Here is a 27,096-nt window from a genome sequence, read left to right on the forward strand (position 1 = left end):
GTGGCTCAAGTAACTACATTTTCGCACCGATTGTCAATGTTTAGCTTTTTCATTAGATCCACCTACGAGATTTCGCGATAACAAGCATGGCGGAGCAGACGAAGAATTTTGCATGCTGTACAATATATTTAATGAAAAACACCTTTATTAGACATGCCCGAGCACAAAGTTGGTACTCCTTTTGGTGTAAACAACATTTGGGACTAATACACAGTGCAGAGTTTATTATCGGTTATTCATAAAATTATTTTTCACCATTACGGAGATCCTATGGAATTGTAGCTTCATCCCGAAAACGTCAGAATAAAAAAAATTGGATAGGGCTACATTATTGCAGCTAGAAAAAATCAAAAACCGTTTCAATGGACCACGAGCACGTTTCATTTTCCATTTTGGACAAGGGAGATAATCCTAACTTCCGGTCGCTATGATTTTAGAGTCAAACTGGAAACGATAACATTGCGGAACCTTATCGACCGAGATAAAATGAAGACAGAAAACGGCGTTTGTTTCACATTCTACTTTCAACCCTTCCCTTCCCTTGTTGCATTCCTCTCAGTTTCGGTAAAAATAAAGATTTTATAAAAACAACCACCCACAGATGCAGTTTTTCTGGCAGTAGGTACCCACCATATATGCAATTTTCTACCAATGACAACCACCCATAGATTTTTTTTAATTGCCGTCCCCGGGTACCTCATATGTTTTAATGGAACAGCCCTAATAGACATGCAGTAAAAGAAATTCCAGAATAGGAGTTACTGCCCTTGACAACAGTTTCGCTCGCATGAGCTGAAAGCTCAAGTGAGCTTTTCTGATCGCCTGAATCCCATGGGGATCCAGGTTAGATTAGGTCCTCTGTACCCACTTGCTTGTCGTAGGAGGCAACTAAATGGGCGGTCCTTCGGACGAGACCGCAAAAACTGAAGTCTCGTGTCGCAGCAAATGTGGCACAATAAAGATCCCTCCCTACTCAAAGACCATAAGCGCCGAGCATAGGCCTAAAATTTTGCAGCCCTTCGCCGGCAGTGGTGACATCTCCATATGAGTGAAATATTTTCTAGAGGAACGTTAAATAATATTCAATCAATTAATTTGATCACCTGTAGTCCATTGTCTGTTTGTCCGTCTGTTTGTAAAAGTTTTACATTTTCCACTTCTTCTCCAGAACCACTAGACCAATTATAACCAAATTTGGCCAAAAGTATCCTTGGTTAAAGGGCTTTCAACTTTGGTCAAATGAAGGGTCTTGCCCCCTTTAAATGGGAGATAATCACAAAAATGCAAAAATAGGATGGGGTCATTTAAAAATCTTTTACTCAAATACCACAGGGCCAGAAGAGCTGCAATTTACATGAAAGCTTCATGATATAGTACAGATTAAAGTTTGATAAAATCATGGCTCCCGATGGTAGGATGGGGCCACAATAGGGGATCAAGTTTTACATACAAATATATAGGTAAAATCTTTGAAAAATCTCCTTCTCCAGAACCACTAGGCTAGAAAAGTACAAATTTACATGACATCTTCCCGACATAGTGCAGATTCAGGTTTGTTAAAATGATGGCTCCCCGGGGGTAGGATGGGACCACAATAGGGTATCAAAATTTTGCATACAAATATATAGGGAAAATCTTTAAAGATTTTCTCAATAACCACTTGGCCAGAAAAGCTGAGATTGACGTGAAAGCTTTCTGACATAGTGCAGATTCAAGGTTATTAAAACTATGGCCCCTGGGGGTAGGATGGGGCCACAATAGGGGATCAAAGTTTTACACACAAATATATGGGGAAATCTTTAAAATTCTTCATCTCAAGAACTACTGGGCCAGAAAAGCCTCCTGACATAGCGCAAATTTATGTTTGTTAAAATCATGCTCACCAGCGGTAGGGGTCAAAGATTTGTATACAAATATATAGGAAAATATTTTTTTTTTTAAATACTTCTTAAGAACCAATGGGACATGGAAGCTTCCTGACATAATGCAAATTCAAGTTTGTAAAATTCATGGTTTCCGGGGGTAAGATGGAGCTACAATAGGGGATCAAAGTTTTACATACAAATATATAGGGGAATTCTGCAGAATCACTGGGCCAGAAAAGTTTACATTTACATGAAAGCTTCCTGACATAGTGCAGATTCACGTTTGTAAAATTCATGGCCCCCGGGAGTAGGTTGGGGCCTCAATAGGGATTTAAATTTCACATGTGAATATATAGGAAAAAGCTTTAGATATGAGCCAAGGTGACTCAGGTGAGCGATGTGGCCCATGGGCCTCTTGTTTTAAATTATGAATTATTGTTTATCTATGGAAAATATAACTTTTTCAGTATCGATAGTTTACCAATTTTTGTGCTGAGTTTAATTTGATTAAAAATTTGGCAAAAACCTATGACATCACATGAAGATCGATCAACCTTAAATAATCTGTGTAATCTACCCAAGTCAATGTACACCGGGTCATTACTTATCCTATCTGTGTTAATCTACCCGAGTCATTGTACACCGGGTCATTACTTATTCTAGCCATACTCTTACTATCAGTGAAATGAAACATATCAGTGATTATATATAAGTGTCAGGGGGTCTAACATTAAAAGATGTGAAGAAATTGTGCACCTTGAGATTTTATGTACATATCGATAATTTAGAGATACCCTTCAAAAACCATAAATTTCACAACGAAAACGGGAAAGTTGATGTGTATGATTAAGGTCACGGTCATTAATGAAGATCACGGTCAAATTTGCAAATAGTGAACGTAGCCAAACTTGGGGGCATAGAGTTTCAAAAACACATTAAACTTGTTCTTGTGGGGAAAAAATAATTCCATGATTTAATTCAGTTTTTTCTACTCCTTGAGTTAAAAATTCATATGAAAATATTTTATTCAAAGTTTGTCTGTCAAACACATTTAACTTGTTCTTCTTGTAAAAAAAAAAATAATGCTGTATTTAACTTCGCAATGTTTCAACTCCTTTGTAACTTTTTCATATTTCCTCCTTCAGCATCAATTTTGACCACACAGAGTATCCTTAAGTAGGGGGACTCAACACTAATCAAAATCTGACTTCCTGTTTTGACGAAGGATTGGACCATCAACAAGTTACTGTATAGGTTTGTATATTATGTTGTACATGCATATTTCTTAACAGTCAAGAAGACTTACAATTATATAATTATTGACTGGGTCTGAGAACAACATCTGTTTTGTTTGATTCAAGAATGGAATCTGATGTGTTGTCTGAAGCTGTAGGCAACATAATGTTTCAAGATCAAATTAAACTGCTGTTGTCCCAAGGGCATTTTTAAGTCACCTGAGTCACTCAGGTGACCTATTGTTGAAGATCTTCATCCATCGTCGTGCGTTAGCAATTGAGTATTTTTAACTCATGGATAATTTCCATTCCAATTAGTTTCAATTAAAACTGATAGAAATTGACAAATTTTGACAACTTTTCTCCTGTACAACTGCACAACTGTAATGAAATATAAATGCATAGTAATGTAAAGCAGGAAGGCTTTACCAAAATTGTACATGTCTTGGGTAAAGTTTTTGACTCCAGGGTGCGGCTCGACTTGGCATATAATGTTTATGTGTAAGGCATTTAAATAGCACATCTTAAGGTTACTGATACTACATTGAAATTAAATATTAAAGTATTTAGCAGGAGCCCTTTACCAAAATTGTAAATTTCATGATCTCAGGGATATGGGTTTTGGTTCCATATCTCGATTATGAGATTGCGTTTAATTTTGCTAATTCTGTATATAAACTAAATGCAAATTTAGAAAAAGCAAAAGGGGATGTACCAAACTTGTGAATTTCACAACCCCAGGGTTCTGACTCATAGCCGGGTCCCAATCAGTCATGTAATATTAAATGTAACATGTAAAGGCTTCCGTCATTATTAGTACGTACAGGGACATTTGTGTATTAAGAACACATCATGTTTTACACTGCTGCTGAGTATTAGAATTTAGCTTAGATATGCAGAATAGGAAAAACACGTAGATATCATATCTCTAGGTCAAAGGTCAACAAGAGTCCTGCTACTTCAGACATATGAATTATTAGGTCAGACTGTAGATCAGATATCTATAATAACAACAAAGTACTAGTAACAAATGAAATCATTTTACAGATTATACAATCATCTTAAGACATTTAGTGTATACAGTTGTCTAGGGACAGGTCTTGGATCATTGCTGTCTCACTATCAGTGTTCTAAGCTGATCAGTCACATCTCTGTATCAGCAAGGTGACTCAGGTGAGCATTGTGGACCATGAGCATGGAAGTACCTGTGTTTGATTAGGCCAAAAGTAATCATTGCTTTGTTTCCACTAATACAACCGACTCTAAATTATACCCCTACCCTAGAAGTTTTTTTGCATGTTTTCTAAAAAATTATTATTTAAAAAAATGGAGATGACCCTGGTAATAATATAGTTTAGAATATGACTTATAATATGAAAGCATATTCAACAACTGTATCTATAATGAAAAACGAGCCCTTTGTTTTCAGTATGTCAATAGATCTGCTAATTGAATGGAAATTGTAATCAGAATTCAGAACATCTTCTTGTCTTGAATTTAAATATAACAAATATAATTCATTTCCTACCAAGGTACTCTAATTTTAACTTGAATATTAGTGGAAACACAACCATTTATATTTTTGGCCTTAGCATTCAAGAAATGTACATGTCAAAAACAGGTCAATTGCAATCAGTGTGTGAAATATGTAGATCACTTGAATGTGTGAAATAAATGTATATTGTGAATAGGTTGATATTTACATGTCAGTTTAATTATTGTAGATTGTGTTCCTAAAGACCCAGACCCTCCACATCATGGACACACTAGGACTCAGCACTCAGCTAAAAGTACGACAATGTTCTCAATGTCAGGGGGACACTGAGTTTTACTGTAACACATGTAAATGTGATCTGTGTTTACAGTGTAAAGAGAAACATGTCATTGATCTACATACCATATACCATGATGTTGTGATTTACCGTGAGAGGTTTAACTACATCCCCAGACAAGAGATCTGTGTCAGACATCCAGACAGGTTCTATGAAATGTTCTGTCAGTCGTGTGAACTTTCTGTCTGTTTCCGATGTTTAGAGCACCGAAAACACCAAATACTGGATATTAGAACAGCCTATCAAACAAAGCGACAACAACACCGAGAAATCATTGACAACATCAGAAGTGAGACTCTCTATAACTGTCGTGTTCTCCTGGCAGGAATCCAAACTGATATCCAAACTTGTCCCCCACAAATCTGTCACCGTCAATCACAGATGTCAACAAAAGCCCAGAGACTGAAGGATCTGATTGACACTGCGGTATGTGATGTTAAAACAAGATACCGAGGTTTATTGATTGATAGAATACAACAACAGAAGAGAAAAATGAACAGACACCTCACCCACATACAGAACTATGAAGACAGATATGAACAATCAGCAAACAGAGCGGTACAATTCCTCTTGTTTATAAAGACCAGTCGTGTCCCCCAGATAAAGGACACCCCTAATCTTCCACAACACCTGCTGCTGTCCCTGACTGAGGGATTCAACATGGAGGATGTCAGTCCGTTATTGAGGGGAATCCCAGAAATCCAAATGACAACAGGAAAACGACAAGTAGGAATAGACGAGTGTGTGAAACTGATGTCCACACCTGTATTACACACGTCTGTCTGTGTGACAGGTGTTAGTTGTGTGGATCACATATCTCGTGTGATGTCAGACCGGGTCTGGGTCTCTGAGTATTACAATCTCATCTTGACAGACACAACAGGAGACACTATACACCGTGTGACAGATAGAACAACATTGTATAGAGGAGGAGTACACACAGTGAACAGTTCTGGTGAACTGATTTATATAGACAGTGAAGTTAACATCAACAAACTGTCTGTGGACAATCAAACAGTCACCACACAGATAGAGTATACACCACCATGGAAACCAGAGTGTGTGTACTGCTCCCCGTCCACTGGAGATCTGATGGTCGGGATGTGGAACTATAAAACAGGCAAGGTAACCCGGTACAACAGTAGTGGTCAACACATCCTGACCATACAACACGACAACAAACATCAGACACTGTATAGTGATCCTCTCTATATCACAGAGAACACTAACGGTGATATTATTGTGTCTGACGTATCACGTGGTGCTGTAGTGGTGACAGAGCGCGGGGGGAGACATCGATTCTCCTACACAGGACCTCCATCAGGATCATCACTAAATCCACTAGGAATCTGTACAGACGCGCTGTCACACATCCTGGTGTGTGATTTTAACACCGACACAGTACAGATGATTGACAAGGACGGTCACTTCCTGTCTCTGTTACTGACACGACAACACGGGATAAACAGACCACACGGCCTGAACTATGATGATAAAACTCACCTTCTCTGGGTCGGATCATTCGACACCAACACAGTGCCTGTATATAGATATCTACAGAGGAGGTACTCTCTGACTGGTAAGTACTAGTAGTACTGTAGTTTATTGTACTATATCAGTCAGTATAAATAACATCAAATTCTACACAGGAATCCATTATAAATTATTGTTATGCTATGACATTGTTATGATAGTGATGTTTTAAAAAATGTACAGTGTAGGTTATGATTAGAGGTCATATCTAATTTTAATTACAATGTGGCTATAATTAGAGGTGTTGATTAGTTTTAATTACGAGGTGGGTTATAATCATAATAATTAGAACTAGTGATTAATTTTAATTACAATATGGGTTATATCTAGGGGAGGAGTTAAGTTTTCATTACAAGTTGGTTATAATTATAGGTAATGTTTAGTTTTCATTACAGTATGTACAATGTGTGTTGTAATTAGAGATAGTGATTAATTCTGATTACATTGTGTGTTGTAATTAGAGGTAGAGATTTATTCTAATTACAATGTGAGTTATATTTAGAGCTAGGGATTAATTCTGATTACAATGTGAGTTATAATTAGAGCTAGGGATTAATTCTGATTACAATGTGAGTTATAATTAGAGCTAGGGATTAATTCTAAATTTTACAATGTGAGTTATAATTAGAGCTAGGGATTAATTCTGATTGCATTGCAGGTTATAATTAGAGCTAGTGATTAATTACAATTACAATTTGAATTATAATTAGAGCTACGGATTAATTCTGATTACAATGTGAGTTATAATTAGAGCTAGGGATTAATTCTAATTACAATGTGAGTTATAATTAGAGCTAGGGATTATTTCTAATTACAATGTGAGTTATAATTAGAGCTAGGAATTAATTTTAATTACAAATGGGTTATAATTAGAGGAGGAGTTATGTTTCTAGTGCAATGTGGGTTATGATTAGAGGTAATATTTAATTTTGACTACAATGTTGGATTTAATTACAACTAGTGATTAATTTTAATTACAACATGGGATATAATTAGACGAGGAGTTAGGTTGTTATTAAAATGTGGTTGATAATTAAGGTTAACTTAGTGTGTAGGTTTAATGTTAAATGATGTGGGTTATAATTACATTAAGTGAATAATATTAATAATATAATATAATTAATTTTAATTACAATGGGGGCAATGATTAGATGAGGAGAAATGGTTTTATTTAATATTTTGGGTTGGGATTCAATAGGTGTTCAATGGGGAGATTTTATTAACAGCATTCTGTTACAATTATTATCTTGTTGAGATTTGTAGAACATTGATCATTGCCAGTTTAAAACTTGACATGTTTATAATCTATTTCTTCTACTTAACTATCCTACTTTGTAAATATCAGTGATATTGACACAGCTTTGGTTTGTGGGATGTTGTATGTTTCTGTGATGGTGTGATGTTGTATGTTTCTGTAGCAGGTGTGGACAAAATCTACATTGTGTACTGGTTTGACACTGAGTATGTACATTACACCAGTCTCTGTGTGGAATAGCTATCATGAACTTAAGGGTCTGTATCAAAAGTCAAGGTCTGACAAAAACAAAACAATTAACACCCCACCCCCTTGAAACTAAATAAATGATGAATGTTGATCTACTTTGTTTTTAAAATTCAAGTACTGATAACACTCTGAGTTGAGTCATGTAAACTAGGTAGAAACAAATACAAATGTAGTTAGAATGGAATTATTTCAATAAGAGATCGCCACTCCATGTTTATTAAATGAAATTAATGAATTACAACTGATTTTGTATATAATTATATCGTATTTGTGACATTTATCGTAATTTCATTAAGTTACCTCAGGTGACCTATTACAATTGGTCAGTATGCATTGTCGGCCGCTATTTGTTAACAATTGAACATTTTAATTTCAACTTTTTGATATAAAGTTCTACCATTTCAATTATTGTTATGCCCCCCCCCCCCCCCCCCTTCAAAGAAGAGAGGCATATTGCTTTGCACCTGTTGGTCAGTAATGTTGTCTGCTCAATATCTTGAGAACCATTCACTTGATCGTATTGACATTTCTTATGTAGGTTGGTTATGAGGAGAAACATACCCTTATTGTGTTTAGGTCAGAAGATCAAGGGTCAATTTACACTGGACATAGAAATATACTTTCTGCTAAATATCTTGAGAATCCTTTGCTTGACAGACATCAAACTTAGTACACTGGTACATCCCATAGAGTAGATTACCGCTACTGATTTTGAGGTTACATGGTCAAAGGTCAAGGATCAAACTAGACATAGGGATCTACCATCCACTCAATATCTTGAGAACCATTTGCTTGACAGACATCAAACTTGTTACACTGGTATATCTTTAGGAGTAGATGACCCATATTGATTTTGAGGTCACATGGTCAAAGGTCAAGGGTCAAACTGGACAAATGAATATTCTGTCCACTCCATATTGGGAGAACCCTCTGCTTGCCATACATCAAACTTGGTTCACTGGTAAATCTTCTGGAGATTCAGAAGATGATCCCTGTTGATTTTGATGTCATATATTCAAATGTCAGGGGTCAAACTGGACATCAGAATATACTGTTTGCCCAGTATCTTGAGAACCAATTGCTTGACAGACATCAAACTTGGTACACTAGTACATCTTCAGGAGAAGATTACCCTTATTGATTTTGAGGTAACATGGTCAAAGGTCAAGGGTTAAACTGGACACAGTAATATATTGTCTCCTATAGATTAAGAATTATTTGCTTGATTGACACCAAACTTGGTATACTGGTACAGCATAAGGAGTAGATGACCCCTGTTGATTTTAGCCAGAAAAGCTGAAATTTACAAGAAAGCTTCCTAACATGATGCCAGGTTGTTGAAATCATGGCCCCTGGGGGTTGGATGGGGCCACAATATGGGATCAAAGTTGTACATACAAATATATAGGGAAAATCTTTTTCTCAATAACTGCTGAGTCGGGAAAGTGGAAATTTACATGAAAGCTTCCTAACATAGTGCAGATTGAAGTTTGTAAAAATCATGGCCCCCGGGGGTAGGATGTGGCCACAAGGGGGATCAAAGTTTTACAAAAAAATATAGGGAGAATCTTTAAGAATCCACTTCTAAAAAAACATGTGGACCAAGAAAATGGAAATTTACATGAAAGCTTAAAGCTTCCTAACATAGTGCAAATTGAAGTTTGTAAAAATCATGGCCCCTGAGGATAGGATGGAACCACAACAGGGGATCAAAGTTTTACATACAAATATATAGGGGAAATCTTCTACTGGGTCAGGAAAGTTGAACTTTACTTGACAGTTTCCTGACATGGTGCAGATTCCCGATTTGTTAAAATCTTGCCCTCTGGGGGTAAGATAAGGCATCAATAGGGAATGAATTTTTAGATACATGTATATAGGGAAAATCATAAAAAATCTTCTGAAAAATCATTGGGCCAGAAAAGTTGACATTCACATGAATGCTTCTTAATATAGTCCAGATTCAATTTTGAAAAAAAAATCATGGGCGCCCGATAGTAGGTTGGGTTCACAATAGGGATCAAAGTTTTACATGCGAATATATAGGAGGCTCAGGTGAGCGATGTGGCCCATGGTCCTCTTGTTAATTTTAACACATTTGGGGACATACATGTTTTACAAACATCACTTGTCGTATTTAGTTTTAAGCATCTTTGGGACAAGGGGGCATGTATTGTAAATTTTAGGAAATCTGCACTCCTAGGGTCATAGGGGTTAAGTAAAATTTATGAAAATACCACATATTGACCCCTATGCAAAACCCTTTTCAACAATTGCACATTTGCAAGGTAAACTAAATGTATAATTGTGTAGAATAGGAAGGCCTCTAATGAAATTGTAAATTTTATTATCCCTGGAGTAGAGGTTCTGACTCCATGATGTTCCTAAACTTGATGTATATATAGCGTATATGTGTAGAACATCTAGAAAACATATTTACTGCTATTGATATTAGACTGAAACGAAATAGATAGGTAGTCCTTATCTTTTTTATCAACAAAATTGTTTGGCAACCAACTCCTGGGTTTTCGCTCTAGGACAGGCCCTAATAAGTCATATTGTAATAATTTTACATTTTATATTATGTAAAGTATTTCATCAGCATAGGCATTTTTGAGGGTCATTCAAGTTTGAAGACTACCTCTTTTACATTGTTGGTGAATATTAGAATTGAGCTTGGATTTTTTCTAGATTTCGTAGCCCTGAGGCCTTGTCAGTTGTGATACTTTTAAGTAATACTAAGGTGACTGATAAAGCATCTTGTCTTTGACAATACTGTTTATCATTCTTTTTATGCCCCCCGGAATCAAAGATTTGGGGATATACTGAGCGACAACGATTTTGTGGCATGTCTGTCTGTCTGGCATAAAACTTTAACCTTGGTCATATCTTTTTCACCATCAGAAGTAGAGATTTCATATTTAGTATGTTGGTATATATGCATTCCTTGTGGAAATACCTTTCCATTGGTACCAAAAACTGATTTAAGTCATATCTTTCGAATCGTTAGATGTGCTACTCTCATATTTAGCATGTGGATTTCCTGTGAGAAGACCTCTTCTTTGATTTCAGATTTTTTTTTTACCTTGTGACCTTAAAACTGACCATTGACCTAGTTTTTAGAAATTAGAAGAAAAAAACTTTAAATTTAGTCATATCTTTTATAAACTGCACAAGAGGTTCAGTTTAATATTGTATTCCTTTCAGCCAACATTTACATTGGTTCCAAAATCGTAGACCTGATGACCTTAACAATGACCTTTGGCCTACTTTTAGAAAATATTAAATGTTTAATATCTATTAAATGGTTAGAGGCACTGGTTTAATATTTAGTATGTGCATTTCTTGCGAGAAGATCTTTCCATTGGAACCAAACATGCTGACTTTGTGACCTTGAAATTTACCTTTACATAAAATGTGAACTAGATGAAAGTTACCTCACATTCTCAGTATTGCTACAAAAGTTCCAGCTACAATGTCTTACAGTTCTAGTTTGTTGTAATCTGAGGATATCAGTGTTTCACAAACACATCTTGTTTATTCACTTTTAAATCTCATTAAATTGTCACTGTTTATACCAGATGTAATACGACACAACCCTCAGCACAAAAACACTGTTACCTCATTAATTAACACAAACCTCAGCACAAAACACATTGTTACCTCATTAACACAAACCTCAGCACAAAAACACATTGTTACCTCATTAATTAACACAAACCTCAGCACAAAAACACATTGTTACCTCATTAATTAACACAAACCTCAGCACAAAAACACATTGTTACCTCATTAATTAACACAAACCTCAGTACAAAACACATTGTTACCTCATTAATTAACACAAATCTCAGCACAAAAACACATTGTTACCTCATTAATTAACACAAACCTCAACACAAAAACACATTTTTACCTCATTAACACAAACCTCAGTACAAAACATATTGTTACCTCATTAATTAACACAGTCTTTATGAAATGAGTTGTGGTGTAAGATAGATTTATTACTTTTGTATAACTGTTTATCTGACCACATTTAGGGACACTTCCATACTTTCATCATGTGACTCTCTGTCATTACGATGCTGTCAGATGTAATGAGTTTCTGTAATAGAGCTAAGTAAATGAAATCTAGTGTATTATGTAAGAGCAGTGTTTAATTTGTTTTGTGGTTAATTGTTGGAGTGAGGTACAGAATTTACGTTTTAGGTCATATCCTAAAGACCCGTGGCTAAAGAAAACATATTTCATTCCTCGTTAGGCCTAATAGCTAATATGTGTTTATGTTGCACATATCCGATTATATCAATCATTGATCGATACAGTTCTTCCGATTATGACCTATTATCGATTATGATTTTTTTCGGATTATCCAACATTAGTGAGACAAGCAGTATGGGTCTCTCGTCTTTCAAATCACACAATCCATATCACTTAGAATTGATTGTACAAGCATATAGAACTCAGTGTGGTAGACTAGGGACTATGGCCACTTCTAGTGAATTCTAAGCTGTACAACTGGTTCAAACTTCTACATACATAAAAAATGCTTGCATTGTCCATGTTAAGTTTTCTTCAGAGGTGGGTTCTATGATTGATTGTCCATGTTAAGTTTTCTTTAGAGGTGGGTTCTATGATTGATTGTCCATGTTAAGTTTTCTTTAGAGGTGGGTTCTATGATTGATTGTCCATGTTAAGTTTTCTTTAGAAGTGGGTTCTATGATTGATTGTCCATGTTAAGTTTTCTTTAGAGGTGGGTTCTATGATTGATTGTCCATGTTAAGTTTTCTTTAGAAGTGGGTTCTATGATTGATTGTCCATGTTAAGTTTTCTTTAGAGGTGGATTCTATGATTGATTCTCCATGTTAAGTTTTCTTTAGAGGTGGGTTCTATGATTGATTGATCACCTGTCTTCTATTAAAATTTCAGATAATCCAGACAGAGATGAGCGGATCACGGAAGATTCAAGTTAGGAGATTCAGGAATCTGAAACAGAGCTGGAAATCAGTGAAGAGTCCGAGACTGAAGAAAACTGTGAGGACCTGAAGTCTGAGGACATTGCTGAATATTTAATATTTAAACAGTATTTTATTATGACAATTCATGATAGGATTGGACAACAGACATTGACTATATAAGTCCTCTCCATAGAAGGGCATTGCTGAATCAGGTAGAAGTGGAGATAATTGTGTAGAGGAAAATGATGATAATGAGAAATCAGAGGAATCTGATGAGGACACTCCTGAATCTGACGAGGACACTCCTGAATCCCGCTGTCAGTGGTGTCTCAACATTTCCAATTGTCAAAATGAAGTTGAAATAAGTCAATGCATGCAAAGATATGTATTGTGTGATTTGAAAGACGAGAGACCCAAGGGCCATATTAGTTGTGTCATCTTTTATACGTAATGTTCCAAAACTCATTCTGTCGTAACACTTGACATAACATTTTCATTTCTGAGGAGTGTTTGGAAAGTGAGTAAACTGATTCTGATGGTGAGGATGTTCCTGATAAAAAAACTCGAGGATGAGCAGAAACCATGAAATAGGTGATAACAGTGATGATAAGGATTTAGAGGAGACCTGCGAAAATGAGGATAAATAAGCAGATCTGGTTAATTACATTGAAATAATACAGGTATTTCGCCAAGTAAACAAACGACTTTTCCCACTAAGTTCGTTGCCTTTCTTAGAATTTCTGTCATATTTGAAGCTGAAATGGTCAGTCACTAAAATTACCATCATGTATCCTCCAAAGTATTTATCTTCTAGAATATTGCAGTTCTATATTGATTATATATTAAATTGTGTATATATTTAGATATCTGATTTGTTATTAACATTGCATTGTTTGAAGAATGTTATATCAGAATATAATATTGTCACGTAAAATCAGTCTTGTTTGAATTTATGTTGTAAATGTTGGTAGAGACTTGATGCGTCTCTGTTACAGGACCAGGAGTATATTATAGTAAGGAGACTTTAACGAATACTTTAACTGTTAGATGTGGTTGTTAATTTGTAAAGACATCTTAACCGGAAAGTACCATAAACGCAGAATACTTTTCCGTTAAGAATACTTTATGATAATGACCTTAAAATCGTTCAGTTAAAGATATCATTTTACGCTCTTTACATAGTTATACAATATATCAACAATGATAGGATTTGGGGTAAAGAAATCGAATGTTTTCCCTCAATAAAGATTAACTGATTGATGATTGTATAATATTCAACGTCCCTCTTGATAATCTTTCAATCACATGGAACAGTCACCAATCCCGTTGAAGGGCTGTAAAACATAGTCTTATGCTCAACGTATACGACCATGGGGCAGGGAGGAATTTTTATTGTGCCACACCTGTTTAACATCTTATTTGATTGGTTTGTTGGGTATTGTTTAGCGTCCCATTTGATTGGTTGGTTGGATATTGTTCAATGTCCCATTTGATTGGTTGGTAGCATATCCTTTAGTATCCCGTTTGATTGGTTGGTTAGATATTGTTTAACGCCCCGTTTGATTGGCTAGTTGTTTTGATATTGTTTAATGTACCATTTGATTGGTTGGTTGGATATCTTTTAGTGTCCCGTTTGATTGGTTGGTTGGATATTATTTAACGTCCCCTTTGATTGGTTAGTTGTTTTGATATTGTTTAATGTCCCGTTTGATTGGTTAGTTGGATATTGTTTAACGTCCCGTTTGATTGGTTGGTTGGATATTGTTTAACGTCCTATGTTCGGTGTTTACGGCCTTTGGGCAGGGAAATATCTTTATCATGAAAGGTGAAAATACGAACAGTGATCAATCTCATAACTCCTATTACCAAAGCAAAATAGTTGTTTATGCAACACCTGCTGTGACATTGGGCCTCGCTATTTGAGGTTTCAACCGAAGGACCGCCCCATTTAATTTCTTCTTACGGCAAGCAAGGGGTACTGGGGCCCTATTATAACCGGCATCCCTACGGAATGGGAGTTAAAACTATATCATCTTTTGATAACAGATTTAGTATGAACAGGGATGTGATACATGTATATAGCATTAAAAACAATACAAACTGTAACAGACGGTAAATAAAACAATACAAACTGTAACAGACGGTAAATAAAACAAACAATACAAACTGTAACAGACGGTAAATAAAACAATACAAACTGTAACAGACGGTAAATAAAACAATACAAACTGTAACAGACGGTAAATAAAACAATACAAACTGTAACAGACGGTAAATAAAACAATACAAACTGTAACAGACGGTAAATAAAACAAACAATACAAACTGTAACAGACGGTAAATAAAACAAACAATACAAACTGTAACAGACGGTAAATAAAACAATACAAGCTGTAACAGACGGTAAATAAAACAAACAATACAAACTGTAACAGACGGTAAATAAAACAATACAAACTGTAACAGACGGTAAATAAAACAAACAATACAAGCTGTAACAGACAGTAAATAAAACAAACAATACAAACTGTAACAGACGGTAAATAAAACAATACAAACTGTAACAGACGGTAAATAAAACAAACAATACAAACTGTAACAGACGGTAAATAAAACAAACAATACTAACTGTAAGAGACGGTAAATAAAACAAACAATACAAACTGTAACAGACGGTAAATAAAACAAACAATACAAACTGTAACAGACGGTAAATAAAGCAAACAATACAACCTGTAACAGACGGTAAATAAAACAATACAAACTGTAACAGACGGTAAATAAAACAAACTGTAACAGACGGTAAATAAAACAAACAATACAAGCTGTAAAAGACGGTAAATAAAACAAACAATACAAACTGTAACAGACGGTAAATAAAACAAACAATACAAACTGTAACAGACGGTAAATAAAACAAACAATACAAACTGTAACAGACGGTAAATAAAACAAACAATACAAACTGTAACAGACGGTAAATAAAACAAACAATACAAACTGTAACAGACGGTAAATAAAACAAACAATACAAACTGTAACAGACGGTAAATAAAACAAACAATACAAACTGTAACAGACGGTAAATAAAACAATACAAACTGTAACAGACGGTAAATAAAACAATACAAACTGTAACAGACGGTAAATAAAACAAACAATACCAACTGTAACAGACGGTGAATAAAGCAAACAATACAAGAACAAACAGAAAAGCACATCTGTGATTTAAAATATATAATTTCAAGGAACCATGGTAGATCTGAAGCAACAAACAGTAAACCCGTCAAATGAGCAGAAAATGTCCATTCCTGAATTAGTGTCTTCCTGACAGTCATTCCTCTTCGTAATTTCCGATGCGCAATGAACTTGGAGGTCACCCGTTCTGACAAATGAGAGCGAGATAGAGAGAGACACTGTAAGCGTCAGATATGTAAACAATTTAATCTCCTGATTTTATAGAATATTGATATATAGTTTATCGTATAATGACTTTTGTATTCATATAGTTTAAACCAGTCATACATGACACGATGTATTCTTCATTCACTTCCGTCAATGGAACTCCTGCCCACTTCATTCACTTTCATCACTGGAAATACTGTCCAATTCATTCACTTCCGTCACTGTAACTCCTGTCCACGTCATTCACTTCCGTCACTGGAACTCGTGTCTACATCATTCACTTCCATCACTGGAACTCGTGTCCACTTCATTCACTTCCGTCACTGGAACTCGTGTCCATGTCATACACTTCCATCACTGGAACTCCTGTGTACTGCATTCACTTCCCTCACTGGAACTTGTGTCCATGTCATTCACTTCCATCACTGGAACTCCTGTCCACTTCATTCACTTCCGTCACTGGAACTCCTGTCCACTTCATTCACTTCCGTCACTGGAACTTGTGTCCAAGTCATTCACTTCCGTCACTGGAACCTCTGTCCATTTCATTCCATCACTGGAACTCCTGTCCACTTCCTTCACTTCCATCACTGGAACTCATGTCTACGTTATTCACTTCCGTCACTGGAACTCGTGTCTACTTCATTCACTTCCGTCACTGGCACTCCTGTCCACTTCATTCACTTCCGTCACTGGAACTTGTGTCCACTTCATTCACTTCCGTCACTGGAACTGATGTCCACTTCATTCACTTCCGTCACTGTAAATACTGTTCACTTCATTCACTGCTGTCGCTGGAACTCTTGTCCACTTCATTCACTTCCGTCACTGGAACTCCTGTCTACTTCATTCACTTCCGTCACTTAAACTCCTGTCCACTTCATTCACTTCCATCACTGGAACTTGTGTCCACGTCATTCACTTCCGTCACTGGAACTCCTGTCTACCTCATTCACTTCCGTCACTGGAACTCATGTCCACTTTATTCACTTCCGTCACTGGAAATACTGTTCACTTCATTCATTTTCGTCACTGGCACTCCTGCCCACGTCATTCACTTCCGTCACTGGAACTCATGTCCACTTCATTCACTTCTGTCACTGTAAATACTGTTCACTTCATTCACTGCTGTCGCTGGAACTCTTGTCCACTTCATTCACTTCCGTCACTGGAACTCCTGCCCACTTCATTCACTTTCGTCACTGGAACTGATGTCCACATCATTCACTTCCGTCACTGGGACTTATGTCCACGTCATTCACTTCTGTCACTGGAACTGATGTCCACTTCATTCACTTCCGTCACTGAAACTTGTGTCCACGTCATTCACTTCCGTCACTGGAACTCCTTTCTACTTCATTCACTTCTGTCACTGGAACTCATGTCCACTTTATTCACTTCCATCACTGGAAATACTGTACACTTCATTCACTTCCGTCACTGGAACTCCTGTCCACTTCATTCACTTCCGTCACTGGAAATACTGTTCACTTCATTCATTTTCGTCACTGGCACTCCTGCCCACGTCATTCACTTCCGTCACTGGAACTCATGTCCACTTCATTCACTTCCGTCACTGTAAATACTGTTCACTTCATTCACTGCTGTCACTGGAACTCCTGTCTACTTCATTCACCTCCGTCACTGGAACTACTGTTCACTTCATTTATTTCCATCACTCAAACTCCTGTGTACTGCATTCACTTCCGCCACTGGAACTTGTGTCCATGTCATACACTTCCATCACTGGAACTCCTGTGTACTGCATTCACTTCCCTCACTGGAACTTGTGTCCATGTCATTCACTTCCATCACTGGAACTCCTGTCCACTTCATTCACTTCCATCACTGGAACTCCTGTCCACTTCATTCACTTCCGTCACTGGAACTTGTGTTCACGTCATTCACTTCCGTCACTGGAACCTCTGTGCATTTCATTCCATCACTGGAACTCCTGTACACTTCCTTCACTTCCATCACTGGAACTCATGTCCACGTCATTCACTTCTGTCACTGGAACCTTTGTCCATTTCATTCCGTCAATGGAACTCCTGTCCACTTCCTTCACTTCCATCACTGGAACTCGTGTCCAGTCATTCATTTCCGTCACTGGAACTCCTGTCCACTTTATTCACTTCCGTCACTGGAAATACTGTTCACTTCATTCACTTCCGTCACTGGAACTCCTGTCAACGTCATTCACTTCCGTCACTGGAACTCATTTCTACGTTATTCACTTCCGTCACTGGAACTCGTGTCCATGTCATTAACTTCCGTCACTGGCACTCCTGTCCACTTCATTGACTTCCGTCACTTAAACTCCTGTCCACTTCATTCACTTCCGTCACTGGAACTTGTGTCCACGTCATTCACTTCCATCACTGGCACTCCTGTCCACTTCATTCACTTCCGTCACTGGAAATACTGTCCACTTCATTCACTTCCGTCACTGGAACTCCTGCCCACTTCATTCACTTCCATAACTGGAACTCCTGTTCACTTCATTCACTTCCGTCACTTAAACTCCTGTTCACTTCATTCACTTCCGTCACTGGAACTCATGTCTATGTTATTCACTACCGTCACTGGAACTCCTGTCCACTTCATTCACTTCCATCACTGGAACTCCTGTCCACATCATTCACTTCCGTCACTGGAACTCCTGTCCACTTCATTCACTTCCGTCACTGGAACCTCTGTCCATTTCATTCCGTCACTGGAAATCCTGTTCACTTCATTCATTTCCGTCACTGGAACCTCTGTCCATTTTATTCCGTCACTGGAACTCCTGTCCATTTCATTCCCTTCCATCACTGGAACTGTTGTCCACTTCATTCACTTCCGTCACTGGAACCTCTGTCCATTTCATTCCGTCACTGGAAGTTCTGTCCACTTCCTTCACTTCCGTAACTGGAACTCCTGTCCACTTCATTCACTTTCGTCACTGGAACTCCTGTTCACTTCATTCACTTCCGTCGCTTGAACATTCACTTCCGTCACTTAAACTCCTGTCCACGTCATTCATTTCCATCACTGGAACTCGTGTCTGCTTTATTCACTTCCGTCATTAAAATTCCTATCTACATCATTCACTTCCGTAACTGGAATTCCTGTCTACTTCATTCACTTCCGTTACTGGAATTCGTGTCCACGTCATTGACTTTCGTCACTGGAACTCATGTCCACGTCATTCACTTCCGTCACTGGAACTTGTGTCCACTTCATTCACTTCCGTCACTGGAACTCATGTCCACTTCTTTCACTTCCGTCACTGGAAATACTGTTCACTTCATTCACTGCCGTCACTGGAACTCCTGTCTACTTCATTCACTTCCGTTACTGAAACTACTGTCCACTTCATTCACTTCCATCACTGGAACTTGTGTCCACTTCATTCACTTCCGTCACTGGAACTCCTGTCCACTTCATTCACTTCCGTCACTGAAACTCGTGTGCAGTCATTCACATCCGTATCTGGAACTCCTGTTCACATCATTCACTTCTGTCGCTTGAACATTCACTTCCGTCACTAAAAGTCCTGTCCACATCATTCACGTCCGTGACTGGAACTCGTGTCCACATCATTAACTTCCGTCACTGGAACTCCTGTTCACTTCATTCACTTCCGTCACAAAAATTCCTACCTACATCATTCACTTCCGTCTCTGAAACTCGTGTCCACTTCATTCACTTCCGACACTGAAACTCCTGTCCACTTCATTCACTTCCGTCACTGGAACTCGTATCCACGTCATTCACTTCCATCACTGGAACTCATGTCTACGTTATTCACTTCCGTCACTGGAACTCCTGTCCACTTCATTCACTTCCATCACTAGAACTCCTGTCCACTTCATTCACTTCCGTCACTGAAACTCGTGTCCACTTCATTCACTTCCGTCACTGAAACTCCTGTCCACTTCATTCACTTTCGTCACTGGAACTCGTGTCCACTTCATTCACTTCTGTCACTGGAACTCCTGTCCACATCATTCACTTCCCTCACTGGAACTCATGTCCATGTTATTCACTTCCGTCACTGGAACCTCTGTCCATTTCATTCCGTCACTGGAACTCCTGTCCACTTCCTTCACTTCCATCACTGGAATTCATGTCCAGTCATTCACTTCCGTCACTGGAACTCCTGTCCAAGTCATTCACTTCCGTCACTGGAACTCCTGTCCAAGTCATTCACTTCCGTCACTGGAACTCGTGTCCACGTCATTTACATCCACCACTGGAACTACTGTTCACTTCATTTATTTCCGTCACTGAAACTCCTGTGTACTGCATTCACTTCCATCACTGGCACTCCTGTCCACTTCATTCACTTCCGTCACTGGAACTCATGTCCACTTTATTCACTTCCGTCACCGAGACTTGTGTCCACGTCATTCGCTTTAATCACTGGAACTGCTGTCCACATCATTCACTTCCGTCACTGGGACTTATGTCCACGTCATTCACTTCCGTCACTGGAACTCCTCTCCACTTCATTCACTTCCGTCACTGGCACTCCTGTCCACTTTATTCATTTCTGTCACTGGAAATACTGTTCACTTCATTCATTTCCGTCACTGGCACTCCTGCCCACTTCATTCACTTCCATCACTGGAACTCGTGTCCACGTCATTCACTTCCGTCACTGGAACTCCTGTCTACTTCATTCACTTCCATCACTGGAACTACTGTTCACTTCATTTATATCCGTCACTCAAACTCCTGTGTACTGCATTCACTTCCGCCACTGGAACTTCTGTCCATGTCATACACTTCCATCACTGGAACTCCTGTGTACTGCATTCACTTCCCTCACTGGAACTTGTGTCCATGTCATTCACTTCCATCACTGGAACTCCTGTCCACTTCATTCACTTCCGTCACTGGAACTCCTGTCCACTTCATTCACTTCCGTCACTGAAACTTGTGTCCACGTCATTCACTTCCGTCACTGGAACCTCTGTCCATTTCATTCCGTCACTGGAGCTCATGTCTACGTTATTCACTTCCGTCACTGGAACTCATGTCTACTTCATTCACTTCCGTCACTGGAACTCGTGTCTACTTCATTCACTTCCGTCACTGGAACTCCTGTCCACTTTATTCACTTCCATCACTGGAACTCCTGTCTACGTCATTCACTTCCGTCACTGGAACTCGTGTCCACTTCATTCACTTCCGTCACTGGAACTCCTGTCCACTTTATTCACTTCCGTCACTGAAACTCCTTCCCACTTCATTCACTTCCGTCACTGGAACTGCTGTTTAATTCATTCACTTCCGTTACTGTAACTCATGTCCATGTCATTCACTTCAATCACTGGAACTTCTGTCCATTTCATTCCGTCGCTGGAACTCCAGTCTACGTCCTTCACTTCCGTCACTGGATCTCCTGTCAACGTCATTCACTTCCGTCACTGGAACTCGTGTCCACTTCATTCACTTCCATCACTGGAACTCCTGTCTACTTCATTCACTTCCGTCACTGGAACTCGTGTGCAGTCATTCACATCCGTATCTGGAACTCCTGTTCACATCATTCACTTCTGTCGCTTGAACATTCACTTCCGTCACTAAAAGTCTTGTCCACATCATTCACTTCCGTCACTGGAACTCGTGTCCACATCATTAACTTCCGTCACTGGAACTCCTGTTCACTTCATTCACTTCCGTCACAAAAATTCCTATCTACATCATTCACTTCCGTCTCTGAAACTCGTGTCCACTTCATTCACTTCCGACACTGAAACTCCTGTCCACTTCATTCACTTCCGTCACTGGAACTCGTATCCACATCATTCACTTCCATCACTGGAACTCATGTCTACGTTATTCACTTCCGTCACTGGAACTCCTGTCCACTTCATTCACTTCCATCACTGGAACTCCTGTCCACATCATTCACTTCCGTCACTGGAACTCCTGTCCACTTCATTCACTTCCGTCACTGAAACTCGTGTCCACTTCATTCACTTCCGTCACTGAAACTCCTGTCCACTTCATTCACTCTTGTCACTGGAACTCGTGTCCACTTCATTCACTTCTGTCACTGGAACTCCTGTCCACATAATTCACTTCCCTCACTGGAACTCATGTCCATGTTATTCACTTCCGTCACTGGAACCTCTGTCCATTTCATTCCATCACTGGAACTCCTGTCCACTTCCTTCACTTCCATCACTGGAATTCATGTCCAGTCATTCACTTTCGTCACTGGAACTCCTGTCCAAGTCATTCACTTCCGTCACTGGAACTCGTGTCCACATCATTTACATCCACCACTGGAACTACTGTTCACTTCATTTATTTCCGTCACTGAAACTCCTGTGTACTGCATTCACTTCCATCACTGGCACTCCTGTCCACTTCATTCACTTCCGTCACTGGAAATACTGTTCACTTCCATCACTTCCGTCACTGGAACTCGTGTCCAATCATTCACGTCTGTATCTGGAACTCCTGTTCACTTCATTCACTTCTGTCGCTTGAACATTCACTTCCGTCACTAAAAGTCCTGTCCACATCATTCACTTCCGTCACTGGAATTCCTGTCCACTTCATTCACTTCCGTCACTGGAACTCCTGTCCACTTCATTCACTTCCATCACTAGAACTACTGTCCACATCATTCACTTCCGTCACTGAAACTCGTGTCCACTTCATTCACTTCCGTCACTGAAACTCCTGTCCACTTCATTCACTTCCCTCACTGGAACTCATGTCCATGTTATTCACTTCCGTCACTGGAACCTCTGTCCATTTCATTCCGTCACTGGAACTCCTGTCCACGTCATTCATTTCCCTCACTGGAACTCCTGTCCAAGTCATTCACTTTCGTCACTGGAACTTGTGTCCAGGTCATTCACTTCCGCCACTGGAACTCCTGTCCACTTCATTCACTTCCCTCACTGGAACTCATGTCCACTTCCTTCACTTTCGTTACTGGAACTCCTGTCCACGTCATTCACTTCCGTCACTGAAACTCCTGTCCAAGTCATTCACTTCCATCACTGGAACTCCTGTACACTTCATTTACTTATGTGACTGGAACTCCTTTACAAGTCATTAACTACCCTCACTGGAACTCGTATCCACTTAATTCACTTCCGTCACCAGAACTCGTGTCCACTTCATTCACTTCCGTCACTTGAACTCATCTCCACTTTATTCACTTCCATCACTGAAACTCCTTTCCACTTCATTCACTTCCGTCACTGCATGGAACTGCTGTCTAATTCATTCACTTCCGTTACTGCACCTCATGTCCATGTCATTCACTTCAATAACTGGAACTTCTGTCCATTTCATTCTGTCGCTGGAACTCCTGTCCACGTCCTTCACTTTCGTCACTGGATCTCCTGTCCACGTCATTCACTTCTATCACTGGAACTCGTGTCCACGTCATTTACATCCACCACTGGAACTACTGTTCACTTCATTTATTTCCGTCACTGAAACTCCTGTGTACTGCATTCACTTCCATCACTGGCACTCCTGTCCACTTCATTCACTTCCATCACTGGAAATACTGTTCACTTCCATCACTTCCGTCACTGGAATTCGTGTCCAGTCATTGACGTCTGTATCTGGAACTCCTGTTCACTTCATTCACTTCTGTCGCTTGAACATTCACTTCCGTCACTAAAAGTCCTGTCCACATCATTCACTTCCGTCACTGGAATTCCTGTCCACTTCATTCACTTCCGTCACTGGAACTCCTGTTCACTTCATTCACTTCCGTCACAAAAATTCCTATCTACATCATTCACTTCCGTAACTCGAACTTGTGTCCACTTCATTCACTTCCGTCTCTGAAACTCGTGTCCACTTCATTCACTTCCGTCACTGAAACTCCTGTCCACTTCATTCACTTCCGTCACTGAAACTTGTACCCACGTCATTCACTTCCATCACTGGAACTCATGTCTACGTTATTCACTTCCGTCACTGGAACTCCTGTCCACTTCATTCACTTCCATCACTGGAACTCCTGTCCACATCATTCACTTCCGTCACTGGAACTCGTGTCCACTTCATTCACTTCCATCACTGAAACTCGTGTCCACTTCATTCACTTCCCTCACTGAAACTCCTGTCCACTTCATTCACTTCCCTCACTGGAACTCATGTCCATGTTATTCACTTCCGTCACTGGAACCTCTGTCCATTTCATTCCGTCACTGGAACTCCTGTCCACGTCATTCATTTCCCTCACTGGAACTCCTGTCCAAGTCATTCACTTTCGTCACTGGAACTCGTGTCCAGGTCATTCACTTCCTCCACTGGAACTCCTGTCCACTTCATTCACTTCCCTCACTGGAACTCATGTCCACTTCCTTCACTTTCGTCACTGGAACTCATGTCCACTTCATTCACTTCCGTCACTGGAACTTGTGTCCACGTCATTCACTTTCCTCACTCGAACTTCTGTGTACGTGATTTCCTTCCGTCAATTGAACTCCTGTTCACTTTATTCACTTCCGTCACTGGAACTCCTGTCCACATCATTCACTTCCGCCACTGGAACTCCTGTCCACATCATTCACTTCCATCACTGGAACTTCTGTACACATCATTCACTTCCGTCACTGGAACTACTTTTCAATTCATTCACTTCCGTCACTGGAACTTCTGTCCACATCATTCACTTCCGTCACTGGAACTCCTGTCCACGTCATTCACTTCCGTCACTGGAACTACTTTTCACTTCATTCACTCCCGTCACTGGAACTTCTGTCCACGTCATTCACTTCCGTCACTGGAACCCCTGTCCACTTCATTCACTTCCGTCACTGGGACTTGTGTCCAGGTCATTCACTTCCGTCACTGGAACTCCTGTTCACTTCATTCACTTCCGTCACTGGAACTCTTGTTCACTTCATTCACTTCCGTCACTGGAACTCTTGTCCACGTCATTCACTTCCGTCACTGGAACTCCTGTCCACGTCATTCACTTCCATCACTGGAACTCCTGTTCACTTCATTCACTTCCGTCACTGGAACTACTTTTCACTTCCGTCACTGGAACTTCTGTCCATGTCATTCACTTCCGTCACTGGAACCCCTGTCCACTTCATTCACTTCCGTCACTGGAACTTGTGTCCAGGTCATTCACTTCCGTCACTGGAACTCCTGTTCACTTCATTCACTTCCGTCACTGGAACTCTTGTTCACTTCATTCACTTCCGTCACTGGAACTCCTGTCCACTTCATTCACTGGAGCTTCATTCTACTTCAGCTATGTTTGCTTTGTGACATGCTTTAACATGTCCACACCTGCCACAGTTTGTAGGGACACTAGTCACGTGGGCGTCCTGTAACATTTCCACACCTACCACAGTTTGTAGGGTGACATACATATTTTTTTCTCTGAACTTCCTCGATATGCATGCTGTCCCATCTAACACGAACCCTTTTCAATTCATTTCTATTGTTTATTCGGAGTATGATAAAATATTTTTATGGTTTATTGGGAGTATGACAAAACATTTTCTTCATTATTTATTGGGAGTATGGTAAAACATTTTTATGGTTTATTGGGAGTATGATAAAACATTTTTATGGTTTATTTGGAGTATGATAAAACATTTTTATGGTTTATTTGGAGTATGATAAAACATTTTTATGGTTTATTGGGAGTATGGTAAACATTTTTTTATGGTTATTGGGAGTATGATAAAACATTTTTATGGTTTATTTGGAGTATGATAAAACATTTTTATGGTTTATTGGGAGTATGGTAAACATTTTTTATGGTTATTGGGAGTATGATAAAACGTTTTTATGGTTTATTGGGAGTATGGTAAACATTTTTTATGGTTATTGAGAGTATGATAAAACATTTCTATGGTTTATTTGGAGTATGACAAAACATATAGGCTATTGAGAATATATGATAAATCATTTAAAAACGTTTCAATTTTTTTTTTTTAAATGTTTTAATAACGTATTCAAAACATTTTCATCGCAATCATGAAAAATAATATAATCAGATATCTATCTAATATTTATCTAATTAATTTTTCAAGGGGGGTGTTCTACCATTAATTTTTAATTTTCAAAGGGGGTCCAGTGGCGGATCTAGACTTTTCTGTAGGAGGGGTTGAGGCCCGAAGGGGGGATGGGGTATGGAGGTGTTACCCCCTCCTATCAGGGGGGTCCCGGTGGCCTCCACCTGGAAAATTGTAAAAACATTGTTAATGCATTTTATATTTAAATTCGTGTTGCTTCCTTATATTTATATCTGGGTTAGAATAGGTTCTCCGTACAGCTTGCTTGTCGTAAGAGGCGACTAAATGGGGCAGTCTTTATGATGAGACCGCAAAAACCGAGGTTCCGTCTCACTGCAGGCGGGGCACGAAAATTAAGATCCCTCCCTGCTCAAAGGCCGTAAGCGCCGAGCGTAAGCCTAAATTTTGCAGCCTTTCCCCGACAATGGTGACGTCTCCATATGAATGAAATATTCTCGAGCGGGACGTTAGATAGCCTAATATCATTCAATCAGTCATATAGTTATCAAAACAAAAGAAGAAGAAAAGAAAAACACGAAGAGCAGGGGGGGGGGGGTGTTCTGACCCCCCCCCCCCCACCACCCTATAATCCACCACTGGGGTCCTCCCTCAAAATGCGCTATTTTCCCACTTTTTCAAGTTAAGCAAACATTTCTGAAAAGGGGAGGGGGGGGGGGTGTTCCAACTCCCAGAACAACCCTTTGGATCCGCCATTGTAATTTTGATAGTTGAAAATACAGTGGCGGATCTA

The 27,096-nt window shown here is 39.1% G+C and overlaps 2 protein-coding genes and 1 pseudogene across 5 annotated transcripts in view; all 3 read left to right on the plus strand.

The window, feature by feature from the left end:
- Positions 1-13,864, plus strand: part of LOC125682852 (uncharacterized) — a 265,876-nt gene extending 252,012 nt beyond the window's left edge. For 2 of the 3 annotated variants that reach the window (XM_056147887.1, XM_056147888.1), the window contains 3 exons: positions 3,011-3,119; positions 4,825-6,511; positions 12,902-13,864. In XM_056147887.1, coding sequence (XP_056003862.1) covers positions 4,858-6,511; positions 12,902-12,945 — 1,698 coding nt within the window. In that variant the 5' untranslated portion in view covers positions 3,011-3,119; positions 4,825-4,857 and the 3' untranslated portion in view covers positions 12,946-13,864. The remainder of the gene's footprint in view (positions 1-3,010; positions 3,120-4,824; positions 6,512-12,901) is intronic. The other variant, XM_056147889.1, reaches the window with a different exon arrangement.
- Positions 1-27,096, plus strand: part of LOC125660976 (uncharacterized) — a 100,915-nt pseudogene that overhangs the window by 28,617 nt on the left and 45,202 nt on the right.
- LOC125667650 (uncharacterized) overlaps positions 1-27,096 on the plus strand; it is a 161,218-nt gene that overhangs the window by 19,261 nt on the left and 114,861 nt on the right. The window lies entirely within an intron of this gene.

Source organism: Ostrea edulis, chromosome 8 (genome assembly GCF_947568905.1).
Source record: "Ostrea edulis chromosome 8, xbOstEdul1.1, whole genome shotgun sequence".
In the NCBI taxonomy this organism is placed as follows: Eukaryota; Metazoa; Mollusca; class Bivalvia; order Ostreida; family Ostreidae; genus Ostrea; species Ostrea edulis.